Source organism: Scomber japonicus, chromosome 6, assembly GCF_027409825.1.
Source record: "Scomber japonicus isolate fScoJap1 chromosome 6, fScoJap1.pri, whole genome shotgun sequence".
NCBI lineage: Eukaryota > Metazoa > Chordata > Actinopteri > Scombriformes > Scombridae > Scomber > Scomber japonicus.
The window spans coordinates 14,531,725-14,559,074 of NC_070583.1; the positions used below are offsets into that span (position 1 = coordinate 14,531,725).

Here is a 27,350-nt window from a genome sequence, read left to right on the forward strand (position 1 = left end):
CCTGAAAAGCCTCTTTGTTATTAGAAAGGTCACTCCGCAGTTACATTTGTGATGCAAAGCGGATGCCTTTGTTAGTCTTTTTTTTCTAGATTTGTAGGAAATCTAACTCTACTGATCAGAACAGAACTAATTTGTCTCTGTTTTTTACCCTTTTTTTACCCTCAGACTGTAACAGTTTTCTTTCCAATCTCATATGCAGACTAATGAGACTGTACTGATACTGTACTGTGTAATGATGGAAGGAGGCTCTGTACTGTTCTGTGATCATCTTTAACAGGAGTACGGCCCATGCATGAATGCTGTTTGCAGCTGAGATCTTGGCTGCTCAGTCATAGCCACACAGCTGAAAGAAAGTAAAATATAGAATGGAGTGGCAGCTGGTCAGGTAAATGCCAATGCTCCCTCAATTTCAGATTTTAAAACACAAACTTCTATCAAAAACAGAAAGTCTTCCACAATAAAATGTCAACCTAAATTGAGCTTCAACTAAAATATACTATATCATTTTTAGCATATTTATATCATTGGGTGCTGAGAAGATTGCTGAGAAGAGCTCAGTGGGAATCAGTGGGAGTCAGTCAGCCCAGCTCTACATGTAGAAGGTTATCAAGAGAAGGGAAAATATTCAGTCAAGCTCAATCTGAAGTGGTTTCTATTTATAACTTTAAGGATACATCAATCCTCCCACTGCTATCACTGCAGAGTCCATATTATTTCAATATATCAGACATACTGCTACAGGTATTTGTGAAATGTTGGTATTTACATGCACTGTACACATGTTCCACACAGAGTCTTTATTTATTCAATGTACATTGATACACAGCTTCATAGTACCATGCAGGTAAGACAAATGCCTCTGGGTGAAATAATCTGTTAGGATGGGATATAGGCTAAGTTTCCTAAAAACAATCTTCAATCTAACATCACTTTTGCTCCATCTACTCACAAAATACAGGTATGTGGTTTTTTTTGTTTTTTGTTTTTGTTTTTTGTTGGAAACATAGTCCTGAGCAGTACAGAAAGGAATGGTAGGTGTAACTCTATGAGGCTGTACAAAAACATATTCTAACACAAACACCAACTAGACTTCATGATATATGGGACAAATATGGCAGGACAGAAACCATATGTTTATAACTCCTTCAGTTACTCATGTATTGATATAGTAGTCAAATAATAATAACAATGATAGTAATTATAATAATAGGATACATAATGAAAATTCACAGACATGTCATATGATTAACAGGCTATTGCATTCTCTCTCCCCCACACCCCCTCACCACCCCTGGAGTTCCAACAGGTATGAATTTATTTACATGCAAATGTCACACCATCGTCACTGTGCCGACGCTTCTGCCTGCCATCTCTACACACAGTGGCAGAGTAACATGGTGCTCACTAGGACTTCTCGACACGCTTCTTCTTCTGGAACTTCCTGAACTGGGACTGGATGGCGACGGCTGCCTTCTCAGTCTCTGGGTTCTCCATGTCGATGTCGAAGTCCTCGGGAACATCTGCCTTGGACTCATCTGGATGGAAAAGAAAATGTTGGATGTGACTCACAGCAGTGTGCAAAGACTGTAGATATTCACATAGCCAAGTCAGGTGAATTGTTCATTAAACCCCTCCCCAATCAATCCCATGTACCATCATATTTTAGCATTACGGTATTAAGGCATGGCAGGCCTGTGAAGCAAGTTGAAGTAGTGTTTCATTAGCAAGGACCACACCCACAACATGATGCGCTTGAACGATTTATTAAGAAAACAGTTGATGAGCATAGTTCTTCTGTTGCTGACTGCGTCCGCCGCAGCGCCCGGGCAGTGAGGACGCCCTCAGGACCTTATGAAGAAGAGGAAGAAAAGGGAAAAGAAAAATGGGGTGGGGGGAGGGGTGCAGAATACAAGAGCGGACAGGGAGGAGAAATCTAGGTGGTATTTATAGGAAGGGCTGGAGGCAGGGCAGTTGTGGTGTGGTCCTGCTCCTGAAAATATACTTAATACGCTCCTCTTCACTACCAAGGACCACACCCACAACATGATGCGCTTGAACGATTTATTAAGAAAACAATTGATGAGCATAGTTCTTCTATTGCTGACTGCATTTTGGGGAGGCTCGTAGGATGTCCGCCGCAGCACCCGGGCAGTGAGGACCCCCAAAAACCTCCACTAAAGACTGAGTGGATCTTAAGAATGGGGCAACAATGATACATGGAGAAAGTGCTGGTATAGACGGGAGGGGATGTCAAGTAGTACAACATAATATAATAGGGGTCTTAAATTATACTAATTCTGATTTCACAAATGCAAGCGCTCATTTACTGCTACTTTCAGAAAACTAACCTCTAATCTAACTAATCTTGAAATCAACTGCAAACCCCCAGTGTTTCATTTTTCGGGATTGGAAGACACTAACGTAATGTGGTGTGAAGCAGTAAAACGTCCACTAGCATCCCTCATAAATCCCACATTATAATAGTGGAGCAGAGCCCTGAGCAGTTGTTTCCTGGGTCAAAGGTCACAGAATAAATTGGACTCCAGTTTTAAATCCTCTCTGGAGCTTAGCCAACATTGACCCGGACATGAAGACATGTGTGTAATCCCAATAAAAAACAATACCAGTTGGATTCTGCAAGCATTAGGAAACAGTATTTATCTTCTGGTCAATTAAGTCCTGAAGAGTGTGTAAGTTAAAGTATAGAATAATATCTACTCTGTTAAACAAAAGAATTTACCTTTGGAGCAAATATAAGGTATTTCTTTGTGTCACAACTGGATCACCTATGTTGTTAAATGACTGTTGTCAAACCCTAAGGAAGTGAATGATTGTAAAACATGAACTGTACTTCGTTACAATACATACATGAAAAAACAGTAATTGTATGAGTGAAGGACCAAGTGAAACAAACCAATCAGTCATGGTGTTGTTAGGGTGAGGGGTGTACATTTTTTATTGATTAAAATGTGTCATCTGCTTTTAATTATTCTTTGAAGTAAAGGAACATGTAGCTGAAAGGGGAGCAACACAAGCTGTCGTTATAATGAAGCAGGGATATTCAAGAGAGGCCATGTCAAGTTAATATTTGCTCAAGCTGGTTTCACTGTGGCTCAAACATCTGTCAGAGACAGCTTATGCCGCCAAGAATTACAATCAGGAAGAATGACGTTGTACTGTTTCTGTGATGTAGAATTAAGGTTTTCATATCACACATCAATCCACATTAACCAACTGAAACAGTAAGTCAATACAGTAGTGGAAGAAGTATTCAGATGCTTTATTTAAGTAAAATTAACAATGTAAAAATACCCATTACAAGTAAAAGTTCTGCATGAAAAAAATCCTATTTAAGAAACAATACAAAAGTATTAGTGACCCTGACTACACACTGCTTTTTGTAAGATGTTCAATATCCAAACAGGTTGGAAATCACTGCTATCATCTTCATCAAGCTTGTTATATTGTCTATTGTGTCAAATCTTCATCAGAAAAGTAATTAACGCTGTCAAAGAAATGTAGTGGAGTAGAAAGTACAATATCTCCCACTGAAATGTAGTAAGATATAAAGTAGCACAAAATTGAAATATTTAACAAGTACCTCGAAATTGTATTTAAGTACAGCACTTGAGTAAATGTACTTAGATACTTGCCACCACTGCTAAATAATAAGTTTAAATCCAAACAATATCCATCCATCCATCCATCCATCCACCGTTGGGTCGCGGGGGCAGCAGCCTAAGCAGGGAAGCCCAGACTCCCCTCTCCCCAGCCACTTCGTCCAGCTCTTCCAGGGGAATCCCGAAGCGTTCCCAGACCAGCTGAGAGACATAGTCTCTCCAGCATGTCCTGGGTCTTCCCCGGGGTCTCCTACCGGTGGGACGTGCCCTGAACACCTCACCAGGGAGGCGTCCGGGAGGCATCCTGACTAGATGCCCGAGCCACCTCATCTGGCTCCTCTCGACGCAGAGGAGCAGCGGGTCTACTCTGAGCTCCTTCCGGATGACAGAGCTTCTCACCCTATCTCTAATGCCGCTTTCAGCCGCTTGCACCCGCCATCTTATTCTTTTGGTCACTACCCAAAGCTCATGACCATAGGTGAGAGTAGGAAAGAAGATCGACTGGTAAGACCATGGACTCAGATTGGGAGGTTCTGATTCTCATCCCAGCCACAATGAGAGTTGGAGGTCATGGTCTGATGAAGCCAACAGGACCGCATCATCTGCAAAAAGCAGTGACCCAATCCTGAGGTCACCAAACCGGACCCCCTCCACACCCTGGCTGCGCCTAGAAATCCTGTCCATAAAAGTTATGAACAGGATCAGTGACAAAGGGCAGCCCTGGCGGAGTCCAACCCCCACTGGAAACGAGTCCGACTTACTACCGGCAATGCGGACCAAGCTCTGACACCGGTCGTACAGGGAACGGACGGCCCGTATCAGGGGGTCCAATACCCCATACTCCCAGAGAACCCCCCAGAGGACTCCCCGAGGGACATGATCGAATGCCTTCTCCAGATCCACAAAAACTATGTGGACTGGTTGGGCAAACTCCCATTCACCCTCAAGGATCCTGCAGAGGGTGTAGAGCTGGTTCACAGTTCCACAACCCGGACGGAAACCACATTGCTCCTCCTGAATCCGAGGTTCGACTATCCGACGGACCCTCCTCTCGAGTACCCCCGAGTAGACCTTACCAGGGAGGTTGAGGAGTGTGATCCAAACAATAGTACATGTTTATTTTTCACAGCTACTAATAGTTTCTGTACAAAGCTCAGCATGCCGTACAACCCTCCTGCAACTGATTGATCTGTTCCAGTGTGATCAGCAGAGCCTACTCTAGAAAAACATGTATGACAGACAGTGAGGGAGAGGAGGGCAGATTGGGGAGAGAGAGAGGAGTACCGAAAGCAGAATGGTGACTCATGTATTGACTATGCAGCTAATCCTTGGGTTCCCTTGGGGCTGAGTGCGAGTACCTCTCCCTCGCTGTTCAAGGAGAAAACACTAACTGCTGTGTCAAGCCGAGCTTTGAATCCTGCATTAATTGATATTGAATTTTCCGCCACTCTAATGCCTGCTGTTTTTATCCCTGCAGCATTAGCTATTGATCTGTGCCTCCACCATGTCAACACCAGACATGTTCATAATCTTTGTAGTACAAGCTGATGACATTTAAAATTAAAATAAAAAAAGATGTCTGGGTTGTCAGAGTGAAGACTGAAGGCATCTGGAGTTGCCTTCAGGGGCTTGAAACAGTATTATGACTATTGAGTGTAGCAAACGGTTGAGATCCAATATTCAAATATTTATTTGTGACATATTTTCAATATGTGCAGTGAAAAATAGGGATGGAAAACTTTGTGGGCTTCCGTGAACGGGTGCTGTCGCCTACAAGGGTTTGGGAATCACTACTCTAGAGACATGCTAAAATGACACTGTACATTCACAATAATTAGAATGAGTGTGAAAAATATGGATTAGAAAATAAATAAATAAAAGACACACTTTCCAAGACATAAAAGCACAAATATATGTAATAAAAGTATTGAAATGTAAGGGTATGCATTGTCAGTATTCAAAAAATGTAAAATGTTATGTCTAAATGTTTTTCTCTAAAAAAAATGTAATATTTTGAGACAAAAATATGAACCAAATAATTTTTTTAATTGTGCACGCTCAGAGACTTTGGACATAGTTTATCATCCTGATGGTCTGACAGAGGAGATGTGTTGTTTTTCCGTATATACAGGGATGTGTGTGTGTGACCGTATAGAGGCTGGAACTGACTACTGCTAGGGTGATGATCCTTTAAAAATCCTAGCTGCTGATTCTGCATCTTCTAAGTCTCAATGATACATTAATACAGGACTTATGGCAGAGGTTGGGGCGGTGGAAAGAGCTGAGGCAGGTTTGGATGTATGAGCAGCATAGTAGTGTTGGATAAGTGTTGGATTATAAGCCTAACAACTGTAAATGAACTTGTGATTGTGCATGAATGAAACTGCTGAAGCAAACCAGCTAATGAAAATGTGATCTCAGTGCTCTGCCTGAACTAACAGTACGTTTTAGCAGCATCATTTAAAAAGGGTTCCTTTTTACAACTTTATATACTTTATTCCTAAATATTCTTTCATTTTCTAATGCAGTTTTCTTCTTTCAGTTTACCCCTGCAGCATATATTAACTTTTCATTTCTAAAACACAAGTTGAATGAAAATTTGTTTTTTTGGCATCTATTTGGCTTTCATCCAAAAGCACAGTCATAATAAAAGAATATGTACGTTCACAATTTTTCAAGTCTGTCTTAAAACAGTAGTCAGGTGCACATATGAACATTAAAACAGGTTTTGTTCACTGTGGTCATTCATCCCATTTGTACTGACAATTAAAAGATCTGTTCATTTTGCACTTTCAATGTAAATGTCCTCGTTTTGAGTAAAGCTCTAATTAAAAGTTGATTTGAAGACAATACGAGGGCTCAGCCATCTGAGTTGGATAAATAAAGTTGATATCTTGCACAGTTTTAACAAAATATTCCCTCTTTGTGTCTCAATGGACAGTGTTTCCCTGCTCAGTTGTGGTGAAAGTACAGTAACAAAAAGAAGGAGTTTGGCACTAAAAACGCTGTTATGTTAAAAGATATCTACTTGATGTGTCTCATTTGCTTCAAATATTAGCTTCAAATAAACTTTTAAATATGTTTCTGCATAGAAGGAGGCTTGTGGATTATATACCTCCCATCACTTACACTGTCTGTACATTGTGAAGGGATCTTATGGCCAGTATGGACAGGAGGAATTACTACTGCAAGAAAATATGTCAGTGTTCATTGGGCCCCTGACTGTTGGACAAACCTGGAAAATTGTGAACCTATCTTTTAGCAACTTTGAAAACAGTTGTTTTACTTTATGTTGGTGAATCAGTAAGATTGTCAGCATATTTAGTTCAGTCCTTAATTATGTACGCCCTGTGCATCTTTTTGCAATCATCGCAAACTCATTCAATATTTCAGAGGAATCAGACGTGTTTGTGGAAAAGAACCATATCATCATTTTGATAAAGCTTTTGAGGCCCGAGACAAGATTTTCATCAATTTTTATAAGACAGGAGGCAGTGCCTGAATGTGACAATGACATATCATTTTCCTCAGTTAAAGGATTCATCTCTTCCTACACACACACACGCACACACGCACACACGCACAGATAATCAAATCTATTACCTCTGGCAGCATTTTCAGTGTTCCTGTCTTCACCTAATGGTGCTGTCAAAATGCCATTTTGGACCATTCTTGCCTTTGCATTCAGTGAAGAGGATAGAAATGAATGCATTTATGCTGTTGTTTTGTGTTGTAGTGTCTGCTGAGAACAAAGTCTTCATGCCACAAGGTCTGAGACCCAAGGGAATTTATTTTCTTCAGACATGATTTTCTTACATGTTGCCTACTTTATCCACAGTTTAGATGCAATGGGTCCATGGCTGTCTTTTAAAAGCTGTTCTGAAGCCCAGTGAAAGCTGGGATGTCTTATTGATTTCACTGCTTAATACCAGTTGAACCATTAAAAGGATTTGTGGAAGTGGAGGAGGACGAGAAACATTAAAGAAGGACTTTTAGACCTTGAGACAAGATAGACTAATTGTGGAAAGCAGAGTGAAAGTCAGTTTTATGTAAGTCATGTTTTACACAGTATTGGGACATCTGCAGCATTTGGGATTAAGACACTGCAGTGTGTGATGTACTCGTAACTGAGACACATCTTCACCTTAATATGAATAAAACAGCAACTTTGCTTTGGAGACACAAAAATAAGTCAAGGCATTTCTTGAAATATTGTGTTTGGTCCATGATCTTTCTTTAAAAAATAACAGTTTTAGTTGTTGGAAATGCAGAAATAAGGCATAAATCTATGGTGACAGTGAAACACTGGACCACTCAGTGGCCCCTTGGCTATTGCTGAGGTACACCTGCAAGAAATGGATGAATGTAAAAAATGTAGAAATTTAACTTTAAAACATTATGGGCCCTATTTTAACGATCTATAGCGCATGGCGTGAAGCGCGTGGTGCAAGTGGCTTTGAGGCGTATCCAAATCCACTTTTGCTATTTTAACAGCGGAAAAATTGTCACTGCGCCAGGCGCATAGTCTAAAAGGGATGGACTTAAGTCCCCTCATTAATCATAGGTGTGTTTTGGGTGTAACACGCAGTAAACCAATCAGTGTCATCTCCCATTCCCTTTAATATCAAGGAGCGCTGTCACATTGGTGGATTGCTATTATAACAGCACATTTACCCAGCAATGTGTTTCAATAATATAACCCAAAATGTTGCTTCAAGTTTGACAATCATTCAAGTTATTTATTAAGTAAAAGTATGAAATATTTTGTGGTTGAAAATATGCAAATGTGATACTTTTCTCAGTTTATTAAGTCTGACGTCATCATGAATGGATATATTTGAATACCTTTTGGTTTTTTGTCAGATGAAGTGACCCACCTCAAAATTTGTGATGCACATTTGTCACGTTTGACATTTAATTTCCTAAATATTTAATATTGAGTTTTGATTGCAGAAGAAAATTAAGAAAACTGTGATTACAAAATAATAGTGAAAATAATTATCACAGCCTTCATCTGTAGCCTTAGTTGTTTTTATCATATTATGATAAAACTGAGATCCATTACACTGTATTTATTTTCTGCAAGTCTTGTGCTTATCTGCAAATACACTGCAATCGTGTTTCAAATTAGACAGATCCAACGGAAGAAGCCTCCTGAGAAGTTTGCAAGCTAACAATGTTACCTTGTTAACAAGATTATTTAAAAAAAAGTATTTCAGCCACATTTCAAAATGACTGTCATGTTAAAAACGTGAAAGTGAATGACAGTGAAAGTAAACAATAAAGGTAAGTGGATTCTGGCATGAAATACGTGACTCGCATTATATGACTTGAAATGCTCAACTCTGAAAATAAATCTCCATACAAAAAGGACAAAACATGCATCCTACAGTATACATCAGTGAATGGACTGACCTGTACTGTATGTGTGTGCGGCAATTTTCTGTTTTGAATACAAAAAGGAACAAACTTATTGTGTATGCTATTGTTTGCCTTACACATTTGATACACATTTTTCTAGAGGAAAGAGGCTGTTACCCTTCAAAACTGAAGAATATTGTGAATGTTTAAGCAAGCACACATGCAACCTTTGTCTATGGTATGTGAGTAGAATGCATGTGCATATTAAGTGGGTAGGAACATGTGTGTGTGTGTTTGTTTCTCTGTGTGTGTGCAAATGAACCAGTGAGTCAGTTTGTGAAAGTCAAGAAAATATCAACGACCCCTAAGGCCTTGAAAGCCTGAGAGAGACCAAAGCGATCAATACGCAAATACACATGAAGGACCAGCTCTCTATTGATTGGTACTGTGTGCCTGGTTTTTTAGTGTGTGTCAACTTTTATTTTGCTTTGGGGAGGAAGGGTCTGTATAACCTACTTGGATGTCATGGCACACTTGAAGAAAAAAGAAAAGAAAAACAAAACAGATATGTGTTATGTGGGATGTTCAAAGACCTGCTGAGGAAATGTGTGGTTCTGAGTGAAAACAGTGTGCATTTACTAACAGTATCTTACAGAACAAGATGAATTCATCATGGCTATAATTGAGTACAGTATAGCTAATTAAAAAGTGTGCAGTAAATGGGTCATCTTCACTTTGAGTGCTCGTTGCCAGCTAATTATAAAAAGGATGACTTTGATCTCTAAGGTGAGCCTATTTGAAATTAGCAAGGGGGGAGGTGCTGTTGGCAAAGCAGATTTCACATTGTTATTTAAAGGGGACATATTATGCTTATTTTCAGTCATATAAATAATGTTACAATGTTAGCAAAACTGTCAAATAATGAGGTAAATATATATAGAAGTAATTCCTGTGAGCAAAAAGCACCGACTGCTCTGAAAACACGCGGTTTCCAACTGTTTTTTCTACTTTCAGCCCAAACTGATTGGTTTGTGATACATTTCTTCAAATGGTAATCTGCTCCATGCACAAGATATAAATTAATTGCTCCTCTTCACTACTTTAGGTTGTTTATTCATTATTTTGGGGGTATAGTCACACTGAGCCATGACTGGAGTCAAGCTGGCACACTGAGTGTTTTTCTATTACACAGCAGAGCAAAGTAAAAGAAGTTGTTTACGTGTTGGAGGTGTGCTGGATGTCTGCAGCTCTTCATCAAAATACATCATCACTGTGGCTGTTTCTGCTTGGACTATTACTCCCGGCATTATTTCTAACTGATCTGCAGTGGCTGAATAAAGGGGCTGCATAAAGGGCTATTATAAGATAAATAAGGAGTTTTTCAACTCTAAATCATGCAAAGCTAGTGGAATCACAGAATTAAAATATAGAGCTGGAAATGAGCGTAATGGGTCTCATTTGACAATACTCTGCAAGGGTAACGTTTACATAAAGAAATGGAACAGTTCTGCAATGTCCTAGACAAATAAGCAGATAATTTTTCCCCCTGTATGATAGTATAATACCAAAGGATTACCAAAATGCTATCCTTCAATGTTTCCGTTAGTGTGGTTTGTTTGTACAGTATGATGTTAAGCTGTCGTAAGCCTGTACTGCCACAGCTGTTGCAGTGACCGGGACAGTCTATGTGTGCTGGACTCATAAGTTCAGTGAACATATGGAGCATATGGCCCAAATACACAACATCTGGACTCCAACCATGTCATCCAATGTCACAAAAGATGACTAACAGGCTTTTTAGATGCAGTGGACAGAGCTTGTGAAGGTGCTTCAGTCAGTGGTGGAAAATAACAAAAAACACAAATGTATGTACTGTATTTAAGTACAATTTTGAGGTAGTTTCTAGACTGTAAAAAAGTACAATATGTGGTAAAATCATTTGACATACATTTGACATTTTTGCCATCAATTTACAAATTCTGTAATTTCTCAAAACATTTAAGTGAAGTGAAGTGTGTTAAGTTAAGTTAGGGTTAGTAAAATACAACAACACATCCAGCAAATCAACGTGTATAATCCCAAACCTGTCAGGCTTTTAATCTGAGAAATCTGCAGGAAGGCTTTTAATATAACATTTAAAGCAATGTGACTTGTTAACACCCAAACATGTTAACATTAGAATACTAGTCGCATTTCTTTACTGTCTTCAGGTTAACTGTTTTGTCTATCAAATATTTTCCATTCCTTTCCTAGAAAATTGTATGTTGCTAACTACTCTGTATTGTGCTGTTTGATTAATGGATGTGTGCTGTATAGTCTCGACTCTCATGTTAATTTTGCTGTATACCATGAATTTTAGAAGATGTGTGATTGTATTCCCATGTTTCATTACCTTCTTAACAGCTGGCCAGGAACATCATGAAAATTATGAAATTTGAATACAGAGAGCAGCTTGTTTTCTTTATTTCTTGCTTTTTTTCTTTCTTTAATCATCAAGAATAAACATAATCACACCAGCACAGCCTGCCCCCAGATTCAGAACGTCTCCAGCATGGTTTGTATTGTGTGTCTTGAGATAAACATGATGCTGCAGGGCGGAAAAAAGTTTGATTCAACTGCATCCACTCGATAAATATTCAGTTTTGCACAGTTATCTTTGCAATAAATATTTCCATCCTCCAATCCCTCCCATTACAAACAGCTACTGCATCATTGAGCTCTGTCCCAGATGCACATACAGTTCACAATGAGTCCTGCCTCCAGTGGATATGACTATCTCGCTTTTTCTCTGTGGCTGTCCTTGGGCCAGTGAGCGGTTGTCTCTAAAGACTGTGCTCTGCTGTGTGCTAGGGGTATTGCAGAGTGGGCGCAAGTCAATAGCAGTGTCACTCGCTCCTCGCCCACTCTAGAAGCTCCACCAATGTGTCTCTTTATTGAGAGACATGCTTCAGAAACATGGGTAAAGCACTTTTTCCAAGCATCAAATTCATTGTCAAGGTCAGACAACCAAGGACTCCCTTTTGCGTGTGTGTGTGTGTTTGTGTGTGAGAGTACTGCAGCTTGTGTATTTTCCTTCACTTTCTCTTATTAAGTGAATGGAAAGGTAGATCTGAATCCTACAGGCATTGAAAAATAAGTCTCCTGCAACACAGTATTTCACTGCAGCTGACTGCTTGAGGTAATCTGGGTCCCATTTAATTGCTGTTTGTGAATAATGTTACTGAGCAGGGACACAGTGACACTGTTTAATAGAGCGATTTATTTTTTTCAAACAGGCTCAGTGGCAGCCAGGACCTGGTCTAAAGATTCCTCCAGTTACTAGAAAATGAAACAAGATGATGAGATTGTTTAAGATCTTTTAGACTGATATATCGTTATCCCCCATTTTTATTATTTTTGTAATTCTGTTTTTTTACCTCTTCAGATTGAGAGTTTAATTAGAATGTGTCTAATAAGTAGTTGTGGCTGGCCGTAAAGCAGTAAAGTGTGGTTTTACTTTGCGCTGATGTTGACAGGACATGATCTTTTGCTTGTGGAAGATGATATGGGGTAGAGGAGTAAATATTTAAGAAAAAATGCTTTAAATGGGTAAAATAATTTATTTACTAGGCTGAACAGTCAATTTCAGACAGCTTTTTCTTACAGTACTCCCTCCCTCCAACGTTGATTTTTATATGCTAAGTTAGCTCAAAGATAGCTGCTATAGGAACAGCACTGGATACACCATAAGAAGTTGGAGTGACAGTCTGCTACATATATCAATGATGGCCTATCAATAGGCTACACACTTAAAAATGAACTGTACAAAATACACAATAAAATATAAAATGTTTGACAATGAAAGCAACTAATTTGATTAGAGTGATGTGTATGTCAGCAAAAGCTCAGTTTCTGAGAAATGGGAAAGTGCATTCTGTCAGTATCATTAAAAGTGACTCTTTGTGGAAATAAAGAGTGATGCTACACCATTGTCCACCAAAATCACTGTAAAATTAAATCTTTTTACATCGATATGTAAACATATCGTAAATTTATGACATTTGATGTTAAAGTTAGTTTCTGATCAATGAAAAATCTGCAAGTTAGTCAAAGATACAATTTCATGCTCGCACTGACTAGTTAAACTTTGCATGAAGCAATTATCCATGCATTTATTGAATGAAGTGCACAGTACACTGATGACTGTTTTATAAAATATCTTTCCATCACTCTTCTTGGTTCCATCTCCAACAGTGATGTGATGCTGAGTCAGGGCGAAACACCAAATCACTGCCATGATTTAGACGGGGTGAAAGCAAGGAAGATATTAGTTTTCTTGTTGAGGCCTTTATTTGCTGAGCTGTGATAGGTTTAATGACAGAAAGCTCAACAATAAACATGATTTGTAATGCACTTGGTGCATGGAGCCAAGGTTTATTTCCCCCAGGACTTAACGGATACAGTCAATCTGTCTCTGTTCAGGGAGGCAATCATCAGAGACTTGGATTTACACAAGCTAATGGTCATCTCAGTTTTGTCTCCTGGTCTCTATTATTTTACCCAGCTGAGTCAGAAAATTCAAGCTGAAAGTAAGCCTGGCCAAGAAAACATACCCTGTGAATGTTATTAGCAATGTTGACTTACCATCATGGAAGATTCCCACTCAGTAAGCTGTATTTTTTATTTTGGACAAACTTAAAATAAATGGCACAACTCATGTGCTCATGCAAACACTGTCATGATTTGAGGGCATGACATATGACAGAGATGTAGAAACCGACCAAAATGGCAAATTAACTAATTCAAATTCTTGTTATGAAATGATCTCCATGTCATGTTAACAATGACATGACACACTGAACTATTGAGAGACAGAGATGGGATCTGACGCAAAGCCCTGGGGTGAGGTACTGTGCATGAGTGTGTGTGTATTTGTGTGTGTGTTTGTGTGCGTGTGTGTGTGTCTTTGTGTGTTTGTAAGCCTCCGATGGCAGCTGTCCTTCAGACTCTGTTACTGTCAATCATGCCTTTTAAAGCTCATGTACTGTAAACTCTGGTCCACTTACCCTCTCACCCTCTATTTGCTTCATCAGTTTTCCAGTCTTCTTTTTTTTAAATGAATAATTGTGTGAATGCTTTTCCCAATTCCTTTTTCATTTTGGGTTTCTTTTTTGATAATTGTCTCTAACATAACATTGCTGACTTGAAAGTAAATCATCATGCACCTCATGCAAACAGATTTTCAGTTTCTTTTACCTTGTCCTCCAGATGTCTTGTTGTTGCCAGCAGCTGCTCCAGATCCTTGTCTCTGCAACACAAATTACAATACAAAAAAGGTGAATTTTTTCCCCCACTTTTTTACAAAGTTAATTTTCTTCCAGCTGAAATCCACAAAACAGTGGACCACTTCCCACGATCCTGTTATCATACCCATGCAAGCTGACTTTACATGCAACTGCTCTGTGCCCTTTACTAATTAAGTCTTGTCCTCATGATTATTCTGACATCTACTGGGGGCTGAGCCACCACCTAATCTGCTAGCACGCTCTACAAAGTCTCCACTGTGCAGTATTTTAGCCAGTGGGGTCCTCTTGTTGTGACCAAACGAGCTGAACAGAAGAGACCATGCTTGCTGTGACAGTTAAAAAAGTACCTACAGACATAATGCATACAATATGACCATGAGTGACACAAAACCTGAGGCGAACCATACTTTGCACTGTGACACTATAGAGGTCAAAGCAGCTTAGTTTTCCTATCATCATGTGCCTTTTTTTATAGGAAATATGACCTGATTTTCTTGGATTTTGATTTAAGCTTTTTAATTTAAGATCTGGCCACCATTTCAACTTCAAATAAGGACTTGAAATGGAACAAGATCTTCACAAAAATCAAGTAGCAAAAGAATATATGTGCATGTATGGTAATAATCACAGACTACAGTTGCTACTTCCCCCTCATTTAAATTCACTAGCACATTACAGGATTCAGAGGTGTTAAAAATGGTCATACCAATGGATGTAAATGAGAAATTCACCAACAAACAAACCAACAATCTACTGAAGGAAAACAATGTGACTTCTTAGCTGATGTAACATAATCATTGCTTTATACACTAATGCAAAAACATTTATCATAAGTGAACTATCATTATCCTACATCCATTTATTTTTGCTCACTCGCTTTCCTCTTATTAAGCTGCAAATAGAGGCAGTGTTCTCCAGAGAAACAACACACGGAGCTGGTGTGTTTATGTGTGTTGCTCCCCATTTCTTCTGATATGACGTGTGAATTTGTTGATGTACACTTAAAAATAACAGCTTGACGAGTTTCACCTCATAATGAGACATCTGTTGATTCTCTGAACATCACAGCTAGCACAGATTTTGCATTTGGTGTCAATTACTTTTTGTAACCCATATTTTTTGAAATATTTAGCGATTTCTTTCAAAGATGACTTGAAAATAGTATAGCAGATATTGTGTTAAAGAGGAGAACAGGAGTGACACTACATCACAACGAGCCGATTAGGTAAAGCTATTCTTAGAACCATATTATAGTCCTGCTTTTAATATGCAGCAGAGCAAGAGGAGGGATATCATAGGGCATGATAAAAAAAAGGAGAAGAAAGAAAATGAGCAAGGATGGGTTGAGGTAAGGAAGCACAGAGGAAATGTAGCGAGAAGTTACATCATAAGCCTCTTATTAATCACATAGCATTCATGTAGTAGCAGGTGGACTTTAAGCTGGGTAGTATTATTTCTGGTTCTCTCTGACATATCATACAGAGACTATCAGAAATTGTATGAATGTAAATCTTGAACATATTAAAACATGACCCTAAAAGGCTTATTGAAGAGGAAATACTGAATTATTATGCATATAATATAGTCGTTAAATTCAGAATACTGATTGTCACGTTACACTGAATACATCTCCTTATCAAGTCATTTTTATCTGTAGTTTAATCCTTTAAAGCCTTTTTCCTTTAAATATGTGACTAAATCTGCCAATGCAGTTTACAGGAAAGACTTGAAAATTTGTAAGAATTGAACATACTAATATGTAGTTTGACACAAAAAAATGACAATTTAAAGAAGTTAAAGAAGAACTATTTTCCTTTCAGAATTGGACAAATTGCACCATTCTTTGTGAAAAAACATCCCACAAATGAACTGTTGAATAAAAACATTTCCAAGAAGTATTACTTGTTTAGATGTTTTCACCTGTTTTAAGAACTTAAGAGAAATGTGTGCTGCTCACCACAGAAATAAACCTGATAGCATCAAATGGTCCTCTTGTTTGCTGCCAATGATAATTAATTCAGCATTAGCTATCCCTGTTATAAATGACGTCCCAAAGCCTGTGTTTGGGACCGTCTTGGTGGCCCATTTATCTTCACAGCCACAAACAAGAACAGATGGGATTCGGTGGGAAGAGGGAGTGCAACAACTTTAACACTCCAACACTCTGTCACTGCCACAGACCTTACAAAAGCATTCAATATGTGCATACATTTAAAAGTAAGAACCCAGAGGAAACTGTTCCCCTGTGAAAACTCCCAGAAACTGTTGAAACAAGATTGTGATGTAAAATTGATCTTCTTAATAGCATTTTTTGTCGTGTTTATGGTTTCCATCTCAAACCACATACCATTTTAGAGGAGGTTTGGGGCTTGAGAGTCCCCGTACAATTAATGTGTGTAAATTTGAAAGTGTCAATGTTTGTGGAGGTGAAAAAAAATATCTCTCATATGAAATTACTGCAAGAATTATCGCTGTCTGGCAGACAGGTTGTCAGTTTGTATTTTCATATGCACAGCCTGGGTGGGAGCTGTGATGATTTTTCTGTTATGAAATGAGGGATGAAGAGGAGTGGAAAGGAGGATCAATATCTCCCTTTGCAGTTAAGATGTACTTATACAAGCTTTGGCATTAGGAAGATAAATGACCAGAATCAACTCTGTGACTGTCTCTTCTTCTCTGGAGAAAAAAGAAGAAAAAACAAGAAGGGAGATGCAGGACTGCAGCAATTCGGTTTCCTGTCTGCAGTCAAACAAGTTTCTAGAGCCAGATGGTAGTGAACAGAAACCAGATTCAAAGATTTTGGCTCATTTGCCTTCATACCAAGAGTTCATTAAGAGGGTTGATACACACTTAGCTTAGCTAAAGACTGTAAACAAATCTTGAGACAGAGCAATGGGAGTGGAATAGGTCAATAAAAAGCAAATTGCGTGTTTCCTAGGATGTCAAACAGTAATGATAATTTAATGTTTGATACACAGCAACACTTTAGTAGAGTATGAGGAGATAGAAACATTGTATCAGCTCTGTGTGATCCTTCATATCCTTTGTCTTGTTTTTTTGCATTTTAGCATTTTGTTAACTCTGAGAAAACGAAAGTGCTGTGTAGGTAAGGCTTATTATTATTTAACTGTATTTCAATGAAGCATTTCATATTTCATTCCATTCTGAACAATTTCAGAAGGAAAGCACTGGGGATTCAGTACAGTAACAGAACAGAGGAAGGAAATGGTTGCATTTAGGTAACGTGCATCTGGCTGCCTCCTGGGGGATTTAACTCCAGCTTCTTTCACCACAACCTTTTATACAGCTATTCCCCGCTCGTTCAAAGGTTTCCAATTTGGTCATGTCAGAAGGGTTTCCATGCTTTAATAGCTGAGGAGTCGAGAAGGCATCGTACTATGTGTCCTCTTTTCTGAGCTTCTCTTTCTGCATTATTAATCCAATGCTTTCAATGAATTTCAAACAGCGCGTGCTGCGCTTTGATGCTGGGGAGAGGGATGGGTGGTGAAGGGGTTTGAAGTGTCCTCACGAGCTCAGAGCACAACACACCCGCGCCTTTTGGGAAGACGCATCTAATTTGAGGCTGGTCTTTGATGCAATTCTGAATTTTGTAAATAAATAAATCATTACTTGGAGCTACTTACAGATGTATGCATGTAACAATGCAGTGTATGTTTACCTGCAAATCATAAGGATACCTGAGCTCTCCTTTCATTTGCCTATCAGAAAAGAACCTGAAGTAAAACGACTTATCAAATTGCTTTGTGGTGTTTCACATTACAGTTACACAGATGAGCTCTCTTCAAGCCCCCCTGCAGCTCCAAACAAATATCAGAGCCAGATAAGAGCAGTGTTTTGTTCTTCCCTGTTACTAATCCAAGTTCAAAGGGAAGTGCTCAGTCTCTCCATCAGCCTCTTGTAATGGCCATGAAATGAACTGGTGTCTGCACTGGAACCACCAAAGCTGCTCCTTCACAACACGATAATCTGCCTTCCAAAAACTAGCACCAGCTGAGTGAGCGAGAGGAGACCGGTCAGCCTGCTCGGCACCACATAAGCCCTCTCTTCAAACAAAACTGCCCTACAGCTCATCTGGTTAGGTTATTCATGGTTGCTTTTGGAGATATAATGTTGCAACATTGCAGCATGGTTGCAACATCGATTAATATTATGTTACACAAGCACAAACCACTGCAAAGGCTACATACTGTAGTTTGGCAATTGTGTCATTTTACCATTCTCGTGAGTAGTTTCAAAAGCATCAGCTTGATCCATTTGTTAAAGACAAAAGGTCTTCATGTTATGATAACATTCATACCTGAATCACTGTTCTGTCATGCTAGTGTGTTGTTAAATAGAAGCTGTTTAGTGATAATCTTGTATCTTAAAAAAAACATCAACTGTAAGGTCTGTCCTTATTTAGTTTGGTGGGTAAGAGCACAGGTGGAAATGATTCATCTCTTTGCTGAGTTCAGTACATAGATTCATAGTGACTTTGAAGCACTTCAAGCACGTCAAAACATCAGCAAGCGATCACACATGGTGTTGTTAAGGCAATATTTTGGATTCTAATGAGTGGGACTTCAACTCATTTTGACTGTGATTATTGATTAACTTGTACATCATCACCTAGAATAGTCATTTGTCAGAAAAAAATTCTTCATAACATATTATGGCATTGTTTGTTTTATCCCATTAAAAGTACAAAACTTAAAGTTCAAGTATGTAACTCTGACACCAAGTGTTTAGAAATGGTACTGCAGCCCACGTTCAAAACACTTGAGAGAGCTGTTACTCCTCGCCCCCTCCTCCCAGAGTTTACGTTAACGCGGGTTGCCAGTTGTTGGACGTGATCCTGCACACGCACGAGACTAGCGCAACATACACAATGCAGACCCACAGTCAGACATCCCTACCTGAAGAAAGACATTTCAGGGAGGTCCATTCCGAAGGGGGGGGGGGGGATTACACTACTGTAGGTGTCTGTCTGGGGGCGGGGGGTGTGATCGGTCTAATCAGCGGCAACACAACGTTATAAGGACGCTTTGATCTCACACATGCTGCATTTATAGTCACACAAACACACACACACACGCTGTCACTCTCTAGTGCGCGCTCTTGCTCGTTCACTCCAAATACGTCTAATTTGCGGGCGTCATGGAGATGCTATCAATATGCGGGAGACTCCTGGAACTTCCGAGAGAGTTCGGATGTCTGCACACTGTAAGTTGACCGGCTAATGTGTGTGAAACAATCAGAAAATAACGTGTCTCCCTCTTCATCCTCTCTACCTCACTCCACCACAGTTAACACAACATCGTCTTGTTGCCGCTCTCTGACGGAGCAACTCTGTCCTCCATTCAGTGTTTTGAACTTCTATAAATAACAGGGAGGCGGAATAAAGTTGTAGTATTCCCACATTGAACAGACTGTCTGAGAGCAAAGGAGAGCGTCACCGTCACACACATACACACACCACACACACACACACACACACACACACACACACACAGTGAGTTAGCTGCTCCTCTCCTGTGTGACAGAGACAGCGGTGTAGAGTTGTCTGACTCCATACATTTTCAGTCGTCTCCATCTTTCAAAGGCCTCTCCTATACATACCCTTGTTTTGTTTCTCAAATTGTCACAATGTATGTAAGAGTCATAACGAGGCTTTTTTGGTTTTGTAACATCAGACATTATCTGCAACTGGCAACCTGGATACTGAAATGCTACCGACTTAAACATTACTTGTGGGCTGCCACTTAGCTTTTCAAATGTGAATTTTAAGGCTGGAATTTAGAGGCTGGAGCAATGTTTAACATTTGTGAAATATCTTAACTGGTTAATCAATAGTTATTTATAGCATAGTTTTTCTATCAATCGTGGAGTTCAAATTGATTTGTTTAATTCAGTAGGCCTATGTAAGTAATGTTAATAAGTCCTAGGTGAGAACAGCTCCAAAGCAAAAAGTGAATGTTTTCAGGCATTGACAATTTAGGTTCAATATACGTGTAGACTGTATTGAATTTGTTCATGTTCTGAACACCTCTTGAGAATCACTTAAATGTTTCATAAAACCAATGATTGTAGATTTTTGTTGACCATAACAGCAGATAAGCCTGCATAAAAGTACTATGAACAATAACGTTAGAGTGAACATGAAAGCTGTGGAACCATTAGAAACCTTTGAATCTCTCCTCTGAGACTCCATCACTGTAGGAGCTGCTTAGCGATGACAATCATAATATTACGCTCAGAACAGAGGTAGGGTTTCACAGATTGCAATTTGGCGTAAATGCAAGTCGTGGCTTGAGGTAATTGAGTTTATGACGAGAGTGCTTGGTTCTGTGCAGAGTTGGTGAGGAGCTATAACACTCCTGAGGGCAGCGGAGAGGAGGAAGCATTACGGCTGAGCAGCTCTGGGGCTGCGCCAACTGTAAATTGCAATAACAGCAGCTCGATGAGTGAGATTACCGAGGGGGAAAGGGGCTATCCTCACTCCGCAGATAAACAGGCACATGAAAACCCACACACGCACACATTATAACACTGGTGAACAAATCAGAACACCTGTGAACACATCAGGACACATGCGCACACCCGATTTCACACACTGTGAGACAGAGAAGCAAACAGATGAGAAACCAATCAGGTTGAGAAAAAACAGTAATTACATGATGTTGACAAGGGAGATGGAGAACAGAGATACATAGTGGGCCTCTCATTAATCATTAACAGACTCAGAAGGGCACAAGGTCAACAAACAGTGTTCTCATGTGTGTGTTTTTGTGTGCATGTGAAACACACACACACACAAACAGCTCGGCTACTGTAGCATAACCCTGAAAATTCCACAGAGGCTGCATCAAAATGTGTGCCTCCAGGCTTTCAATTAGGATACTTCAAGGGGAAAATATAAACACACACATGCGCACACACACACGTACAGGGAAGAAAATAGGCATGCACAGACACTAAGGGTGAGTCAAGCAGAATAACAGAAGATCCAGTGTGCATATACTGTAAGCACATTGCACATCAGAGAAATGTAAATATGTTTTTATCTCTGATTAGGCATTCGTCGGGGGATGGTGAGGGAGAATCCTTTAAAACATCCACCTCCTTTCACTCTGCTGAGAGCAAGTCTTTATATTCCTCACTCTGAACCAAACTCAGTTATCTGCCATGCAGAAGAGGATGCTAGACGCATAAATATCGGGTGCAACACCCGATATTTATGTGATTTTCCATCTCCAAACTACTTCATTTTTAGGTCTTGTGCAGTGACTGAAATGTCTTCAGTCTCACTGGTGCATAGCAACATCTTGACAGTTTAGCACACTGATTCAGAGGGATACATGTTGGTGGGAAACAAGATGCCTCCCTGTTTCCATGACAGTGACATGTTCGTATCATTTGTGTAACTGTGCTGCTGCTGCCTCTAAAAGGTGATGTTGAGCGCACGGAGGATGGTTCTCCGCTGAAAGCCTGGACGGTGAAACACTGTTTCCCTTTTGATCCTCTAACCTCCCTCTCCTCCTGCCTCTTCAGCTCTTCTGAAATCAGCCTGCTCATCCTCACTGTGCAGGTAGTGGGAGTGTGTCTGTGCATGCTCTTTACTACAAGTATTTTTTTTAGTATGTGTGTGTCTGTGTGTGTGTAAAGCTGTGTGCTACAGACCACTCATCTGTTTGAGCTCTATTGGCAGTTACATAAACCATACTGTCATAACGGCTACAGGGCATACTGAAACTTTGCCAAATCAGTGCTGGGTCAATAACTCCCCACTGCAGATTTTTGGATTTTCTTTCTTTTTGTTGAGCAGGCAGCACGCAGTATGTTGAAAGTGAGGAGGAAATGGGTGGGTTCTTGCTGTTGCAGTGGTGCACAAAGGTCAGTAATTACCATGAAACATAATTACTGACTTTTCCTGGGACCTTTCTTTTGTGACAGTAGTTTGACCACAGTAATTAGAAGAGAAAGAAAGCTATTTGCAAGAAACAGAGAGGCATGAGTTGAGGTTTAAATGTATCTACACTGCCAGTCCAGATATACACCCATGGCACTTGCCTAAAACCCACTTCTGCAGTCTCTGGGATTGTGAAAATGGCATCCCAGTATTTAATCATAAATTAAGCTAGATTTTTAATTTCTTATTAAGCCAATCAACAGCAGTTGCTATGCTAAAATGCACAGTCTGTTCAGGGAATATACTTGCTAATAACTTTTAATTTAATGCTCTATTCTAGCATATTATTTCTCTCTTTCTATTTTTCTGTATTTTGTTTTTAGTATTAGTGTGGGGGATGGGGGGTTAATTGTATGTTTTAATGTTTCTCAAATTACATGTTTTTCTGTTTTATGTAAAGCACATTGAGTTGCCATTGTGTATGAAATGCGCTATATAAATAAAACTGCCTTGCCTTGTCTTGCCTAATAATGCAATTTTAATGTTAATCCTCATGCTGAGCGCAGGTGAGGGAATGGCACTGAGATGGTGGCAGTATCGTTTACTATCTACAGGTCAAGTGTGGCGATGGCTTTACTCTTCAGAGGAGCCTTAGGGACAGGTAGAGCGAGTCAGTCGGGGGATGGGTTGCTGATTTGTTTGTCATAATCATCAGCTGTTGGGTGCTGGCACGCCCCTCCTTATGAACCATAAGGCACAGAAACTCAGCTGCACACTTCCCATTTCCTCAGTGGCAGCCAGGACTACTGAGGTGGCACTCTGCTGAAGTGAACAGTTGTCAGCCCCTGACATTGAAGATGATTCCCTCCTCTTCTTCACACACACACACACACATACACAGACGTTTTTTCATATTAACTGAATTTTTGCAAATCAAAACTACTCTTCTGCTCTCTGTCTCATACATACAACAGCAGCCGTTGTCAAGCCCCCTCCACACGATGCACACGCCTGTCAGTGTGTGAGATATGCAGTTGTTTTGCCTTCTTCTTATTCCTCTGAGGTTCAGGTTGAGGAGGGCTTCTGGTAAAATTATGAGCCTAAGCAAAAGCAGGCCAGCTGTCATGCTACCAAGGAGCTGTCCCTGGAAAAGCTCTCATCAAAACTCTCATACTGACTTATGCAAACTTCTTTTGTTGTTGTTTTTTTTTTTTAATCTAACATTATTTTGGGGGATTTTTGCAATGCAGCAGTAAAACCCTCAGCTCATATAATGCAGTAGACACAGCCAAGAAATACTAATGCCTTCATGGCCCAGAAAAGCCTGAAATCATAACACAACAAATGACCTCTATAGAAAAAATATCATTTGTTTTCATCTTAATACAGCTGGTGCTGTGGTTAAAAAAACAACTTTAATTTACAACAGTTTCCTCTGTGAGGAGAGATGAGAGAGGGAAAGAGAAGCAGGGAGGGGATAATACACATTAAAGCTCCTCTTCAAATATTTTTTTCAAAGTCTCATCTGTAACACAACTTAATGAGGCTTGAAATTGGCAAGATTACATTTTTCAGCGTTTCTTTCATTAGTGTGGGTGTCGCCTGTCTCTGGGGATTGGTCTGCTCACTTTGGGATTGTGAAGCATGTTGCCACAGAGCATGTTGCAGGGATGAAAGGGGCAACAAAATAACCAGCAGGCCAATAAATCTATGAGGGAGTTCCCTGTGATCAGTCTGGTGTTTGATTCAATCAGTCAGCTGATTTACAGAAGCTGGAAGTTAAAATACTTCTACCTACAACATATTTTATCATGTCGTGAGTGTGAGGATCCGGTTTTTACTTAAATAGCAATAAAAACTCTGCCAATTAGGTGAGATAGCAACACTTGTTTTTACTAAAAGTTTCCTTTGTACAGGAACATAAACAATTTGTTTTTGAGGACTAGAGTTCAGGAATACTAACATTTTTGGAAATGCGCTTACTGAGTGAGTGAGTGACTGACTGAGTGACTGAGTTAGTTAGTTAGTTGAAAAGATGGATACCACTCACATCTGTGGCCTTTGAACATCTCTCAGCAGTTTTGTCTACTACTGTTTCCAAGGTGGACAACCTGTTTTAGGGCAACATCGACAAGAAATCCTGGTGGTGCTCACAATAATTTCTCAATAAACTGAGGAAATTGTATCTGCTGATAAAGACCATGTCATACAGTTGAAAGTTAAATGGATACAGAGTTGAAATTGTTGTGTCAACTGCATATTTATTATTTCTGATATCAAGACCTACTCCTTCTAAATCATTGACCCCATTTACATCCTGCACTGGTTCTTCTTCCTCCTGCAAAAAGCTGAAAGCTGAAGATATTTTATGATGCCAGTTTCTTGTAGTTTCCAAGCTTATCTCTGGTGCATGAAACTGAAGCACCTCACCAGTAGCAGCAGATGAGAATGAGAAAATCAATATTGATGATCCCGAAAGCTTCTTAGTTTGTTAATCTATGATAGCTCATTCATAAGCACGGCTGGCATAATCTGATGATTGATGTTTTGGCTTCAGATTCTTCATCTGGCTCAGCATCACCGACCATTTTGGGCTTGAGAGCTGAGACCCAGGGAGGCAGGCTTGTTTAGAGGGGGGCCAGGCTGTTGGCTGGCGACTCTATTGCTCCCCATCCAGTGCCAAGCGCCCATCATCTGTGAGGGGACCCACGTGACCCAACGAGTGCTCACTACATAACCAGGCGACCCAGATAACGCTCCTGTCTGGTTTGTGGGCCAGGCAGCAGGAGAGCAGCTTTGCCAATGAACTGAAAAGAGCAAGGTGTTCAAATTAAGACCCTAATTATGAGGAATGATAAATCTGTCCTCGGCTTGTGCTGTCCCACCAGAGACTGTCAAACAGAAACTACATCACATATTCCCAGGGAAGGGATAACTAGGTATTTTATGTGATAATGTTCAGCTTGGATACCATTCAACGAATACATCCTTTGCGTTGTGGGTTCCTCAACACCACTCAATTTCATATTGTATAACTTAGTAATTACAGTAGAACGGTGGTGACAGTGAAGGGTAAAGAATTACGAAAATAATTTAATAATCTTGTCATTTGTTTCTGGAGTTATTTTAAGAGTTGGCAGCTTGCACAGTCCAAGAGTTCCCTGCCACACTCAATGGCCATTAAGAATTTAAAAAAGCAGAAGTAGGCCACAGACAATTCAAGCAGAAAGAACATAAGGCCAAACCACTTCTTCTACTCTTTGAATAAGAAAAAGGACAAATGAGTTGTCGGTCTTCCTGTGAGAGAAGGAACTGTAGATTCAGGATCATGAGCACAGTTTAAAGGGTTGATCTGCACTTTTTCCTTCTTCTGACAAATAATAAAGCAAACAGCATGCTTTGCCTGCAAATGCACTCCCTCATGTTTAAATGTGGCTGTGAAGCAATGGCTTATAAAACAATTCCTCAAAGGCTGCAATGAATTTCTAGTGACATCTGCAGAGGGCATGTGTTGGCTTCCGGCTTTTGCCTGCTCAGTCGAGAGGGGTTTGTGACAGAGTCGCTTTGAGAAAAGACAGTGATAGAAAAGACCTGCAGGACATGAGTGTGTTGCAGAATTTATAAAGAAACAGAGTTTAAGTGATTCCATCTGATACTTATTCAGATATATTTTGTGTTTAGTGAGCTACCACCAGTCCAAAGACACAGTTTAAGTGAATAAAGTTTGGCTAATAACTGATCTTGTGCTCTTTACTTCACAGTTTTTCTGAAGTGTTTATTAGGACCAAGCTAGGAACTCCAACAAAATAACCATTATCATATGGATCACCATATTGATATTCTGGATATTTAAGAGGCAGGTCAGTCTTAAATTAAAATTCTCTTTATGACTTAAACCTCAAAATTACCAGAAAATCTTATAATTAAGCTCTGCATCCCTGCTGTCAAATTTAATCATATTTAGGAGCCATTTTTACTCTCATTCTTCTTCTTTAACATGTACGCTAAGTATGATCTGACACTGAGATTCACATTTGAATTGTGCCCAAATGTAGTTTCACTGTAATCTAATGTCTTGTTCTCACTTCTTCTACCATGTGACCAGCAGTGATTACAGTCCAAATGCAGTAAAACATTAAAAAAAGGTCAAATTTATTGATTTGTCAACAACATATTCACATGATATAAGATCATGAGTTTTATCAAGCCATTTGTATTTACCAGATAGGACAGATAACACAGCCTTTTATGCATTTTCAAAAACAAATTCACTGTAAAAACAAAGTCTAATTCTGATTGCAATTGAAGTTTTACCAACTAAAACAGGTTACATATTTGCATCTGCAAAGATTTTTTCATTTGTTCAGATATTCAAACAGGAGACCCTGCAGTCACAAACCTGTTTCTGCAACCTTCTTACTAAATAGATCGGCCTGCAGACCCCTGCAGTCCCCAGTGTGCTATCTCCAGCCTCAAATCTGTGGAGTGTGATGCTGTAATGATTTTGTGGGAGGTAAATTTGCAGCGTGCTGCAGGAATGTTGCTCCACTAATTCAGCCCTTCCCCATGCACTCATTTTATGAGGTGAATGACTGAATCATGCACGCATAATGCACTATTGCTGACGTCGCTTAGAGCTGAAGTGTGGGACTTTTACATACACAGTAAATTAATGTCCATTACATTTAAGCCTTTGCCAAATGAGTTCACAAAACGCTGATTAAGCGTATCACCACCAGATAAATCTCTCTGCATTGCACAGTATCACTGGTAGTGATGTGTCAACCAGCAATGATTGGTTTCCCCTCAGATTTGAGGCTGAGGAAATGATGTAATGTTCACCATCCTGACGTGTGTTTGGCGCTCAAATATCTTTATTGGCCCACAAGGGATACTGGGTATGCATGACTAAAAGCTACTGTAATTTTAGTCATGTAACTGTTAATATATTCCTTTTAAATATAAGTATACGTTTTTTTGGAAATTTGCAGATTTCTTCTGAGCTGTGTGGAGCGTGGCTGTGTGAAACCAGCCGGTAGCCAAATTTTTGCTTTCCCAACTTTGCCTCTGAATGGTCTTAGTTGGTTGGATTGGTTAGGTTTAGGCAGACTGTTTAGGGTTAGGATAGGAATAACACATTTGATTCATTTTCAATTTATAACTAATTTAATGTCA

The 27,350-nt window shown here is 39.6% G+C and overlaps 1 protein-coding gene across 1 annotated transcript in view; it reads right to left on the reverse strand.

Moving 5' to 3' along the window:
- Positions 1-782: 782 nt before the first annotated feature.
- The window catches only part of LOC128360544 (calmodulin regulator protein PCP4-like), a 32,941-nt gene continuing 6,373 nt past the window's right edge, over positions 783-27,350 (reverse strand). The window contains exons 2-3 of the mRNA XM_053320989.1: positions 14,217-14,268; positions 783-1,535 (exon numbers count right to left, since the gene is read on the reverse strand). Coding sequence (XP_053176964.1) covers positions 1,405-1,535; positions 14,217-14,268 — 183 coding nt within the window. The 3' untranslated portion in view covers positions 783-1,404. The remainder of the gene's footprint in view (positions 1,536-14,216; positions 14,269-27,350) is intronic.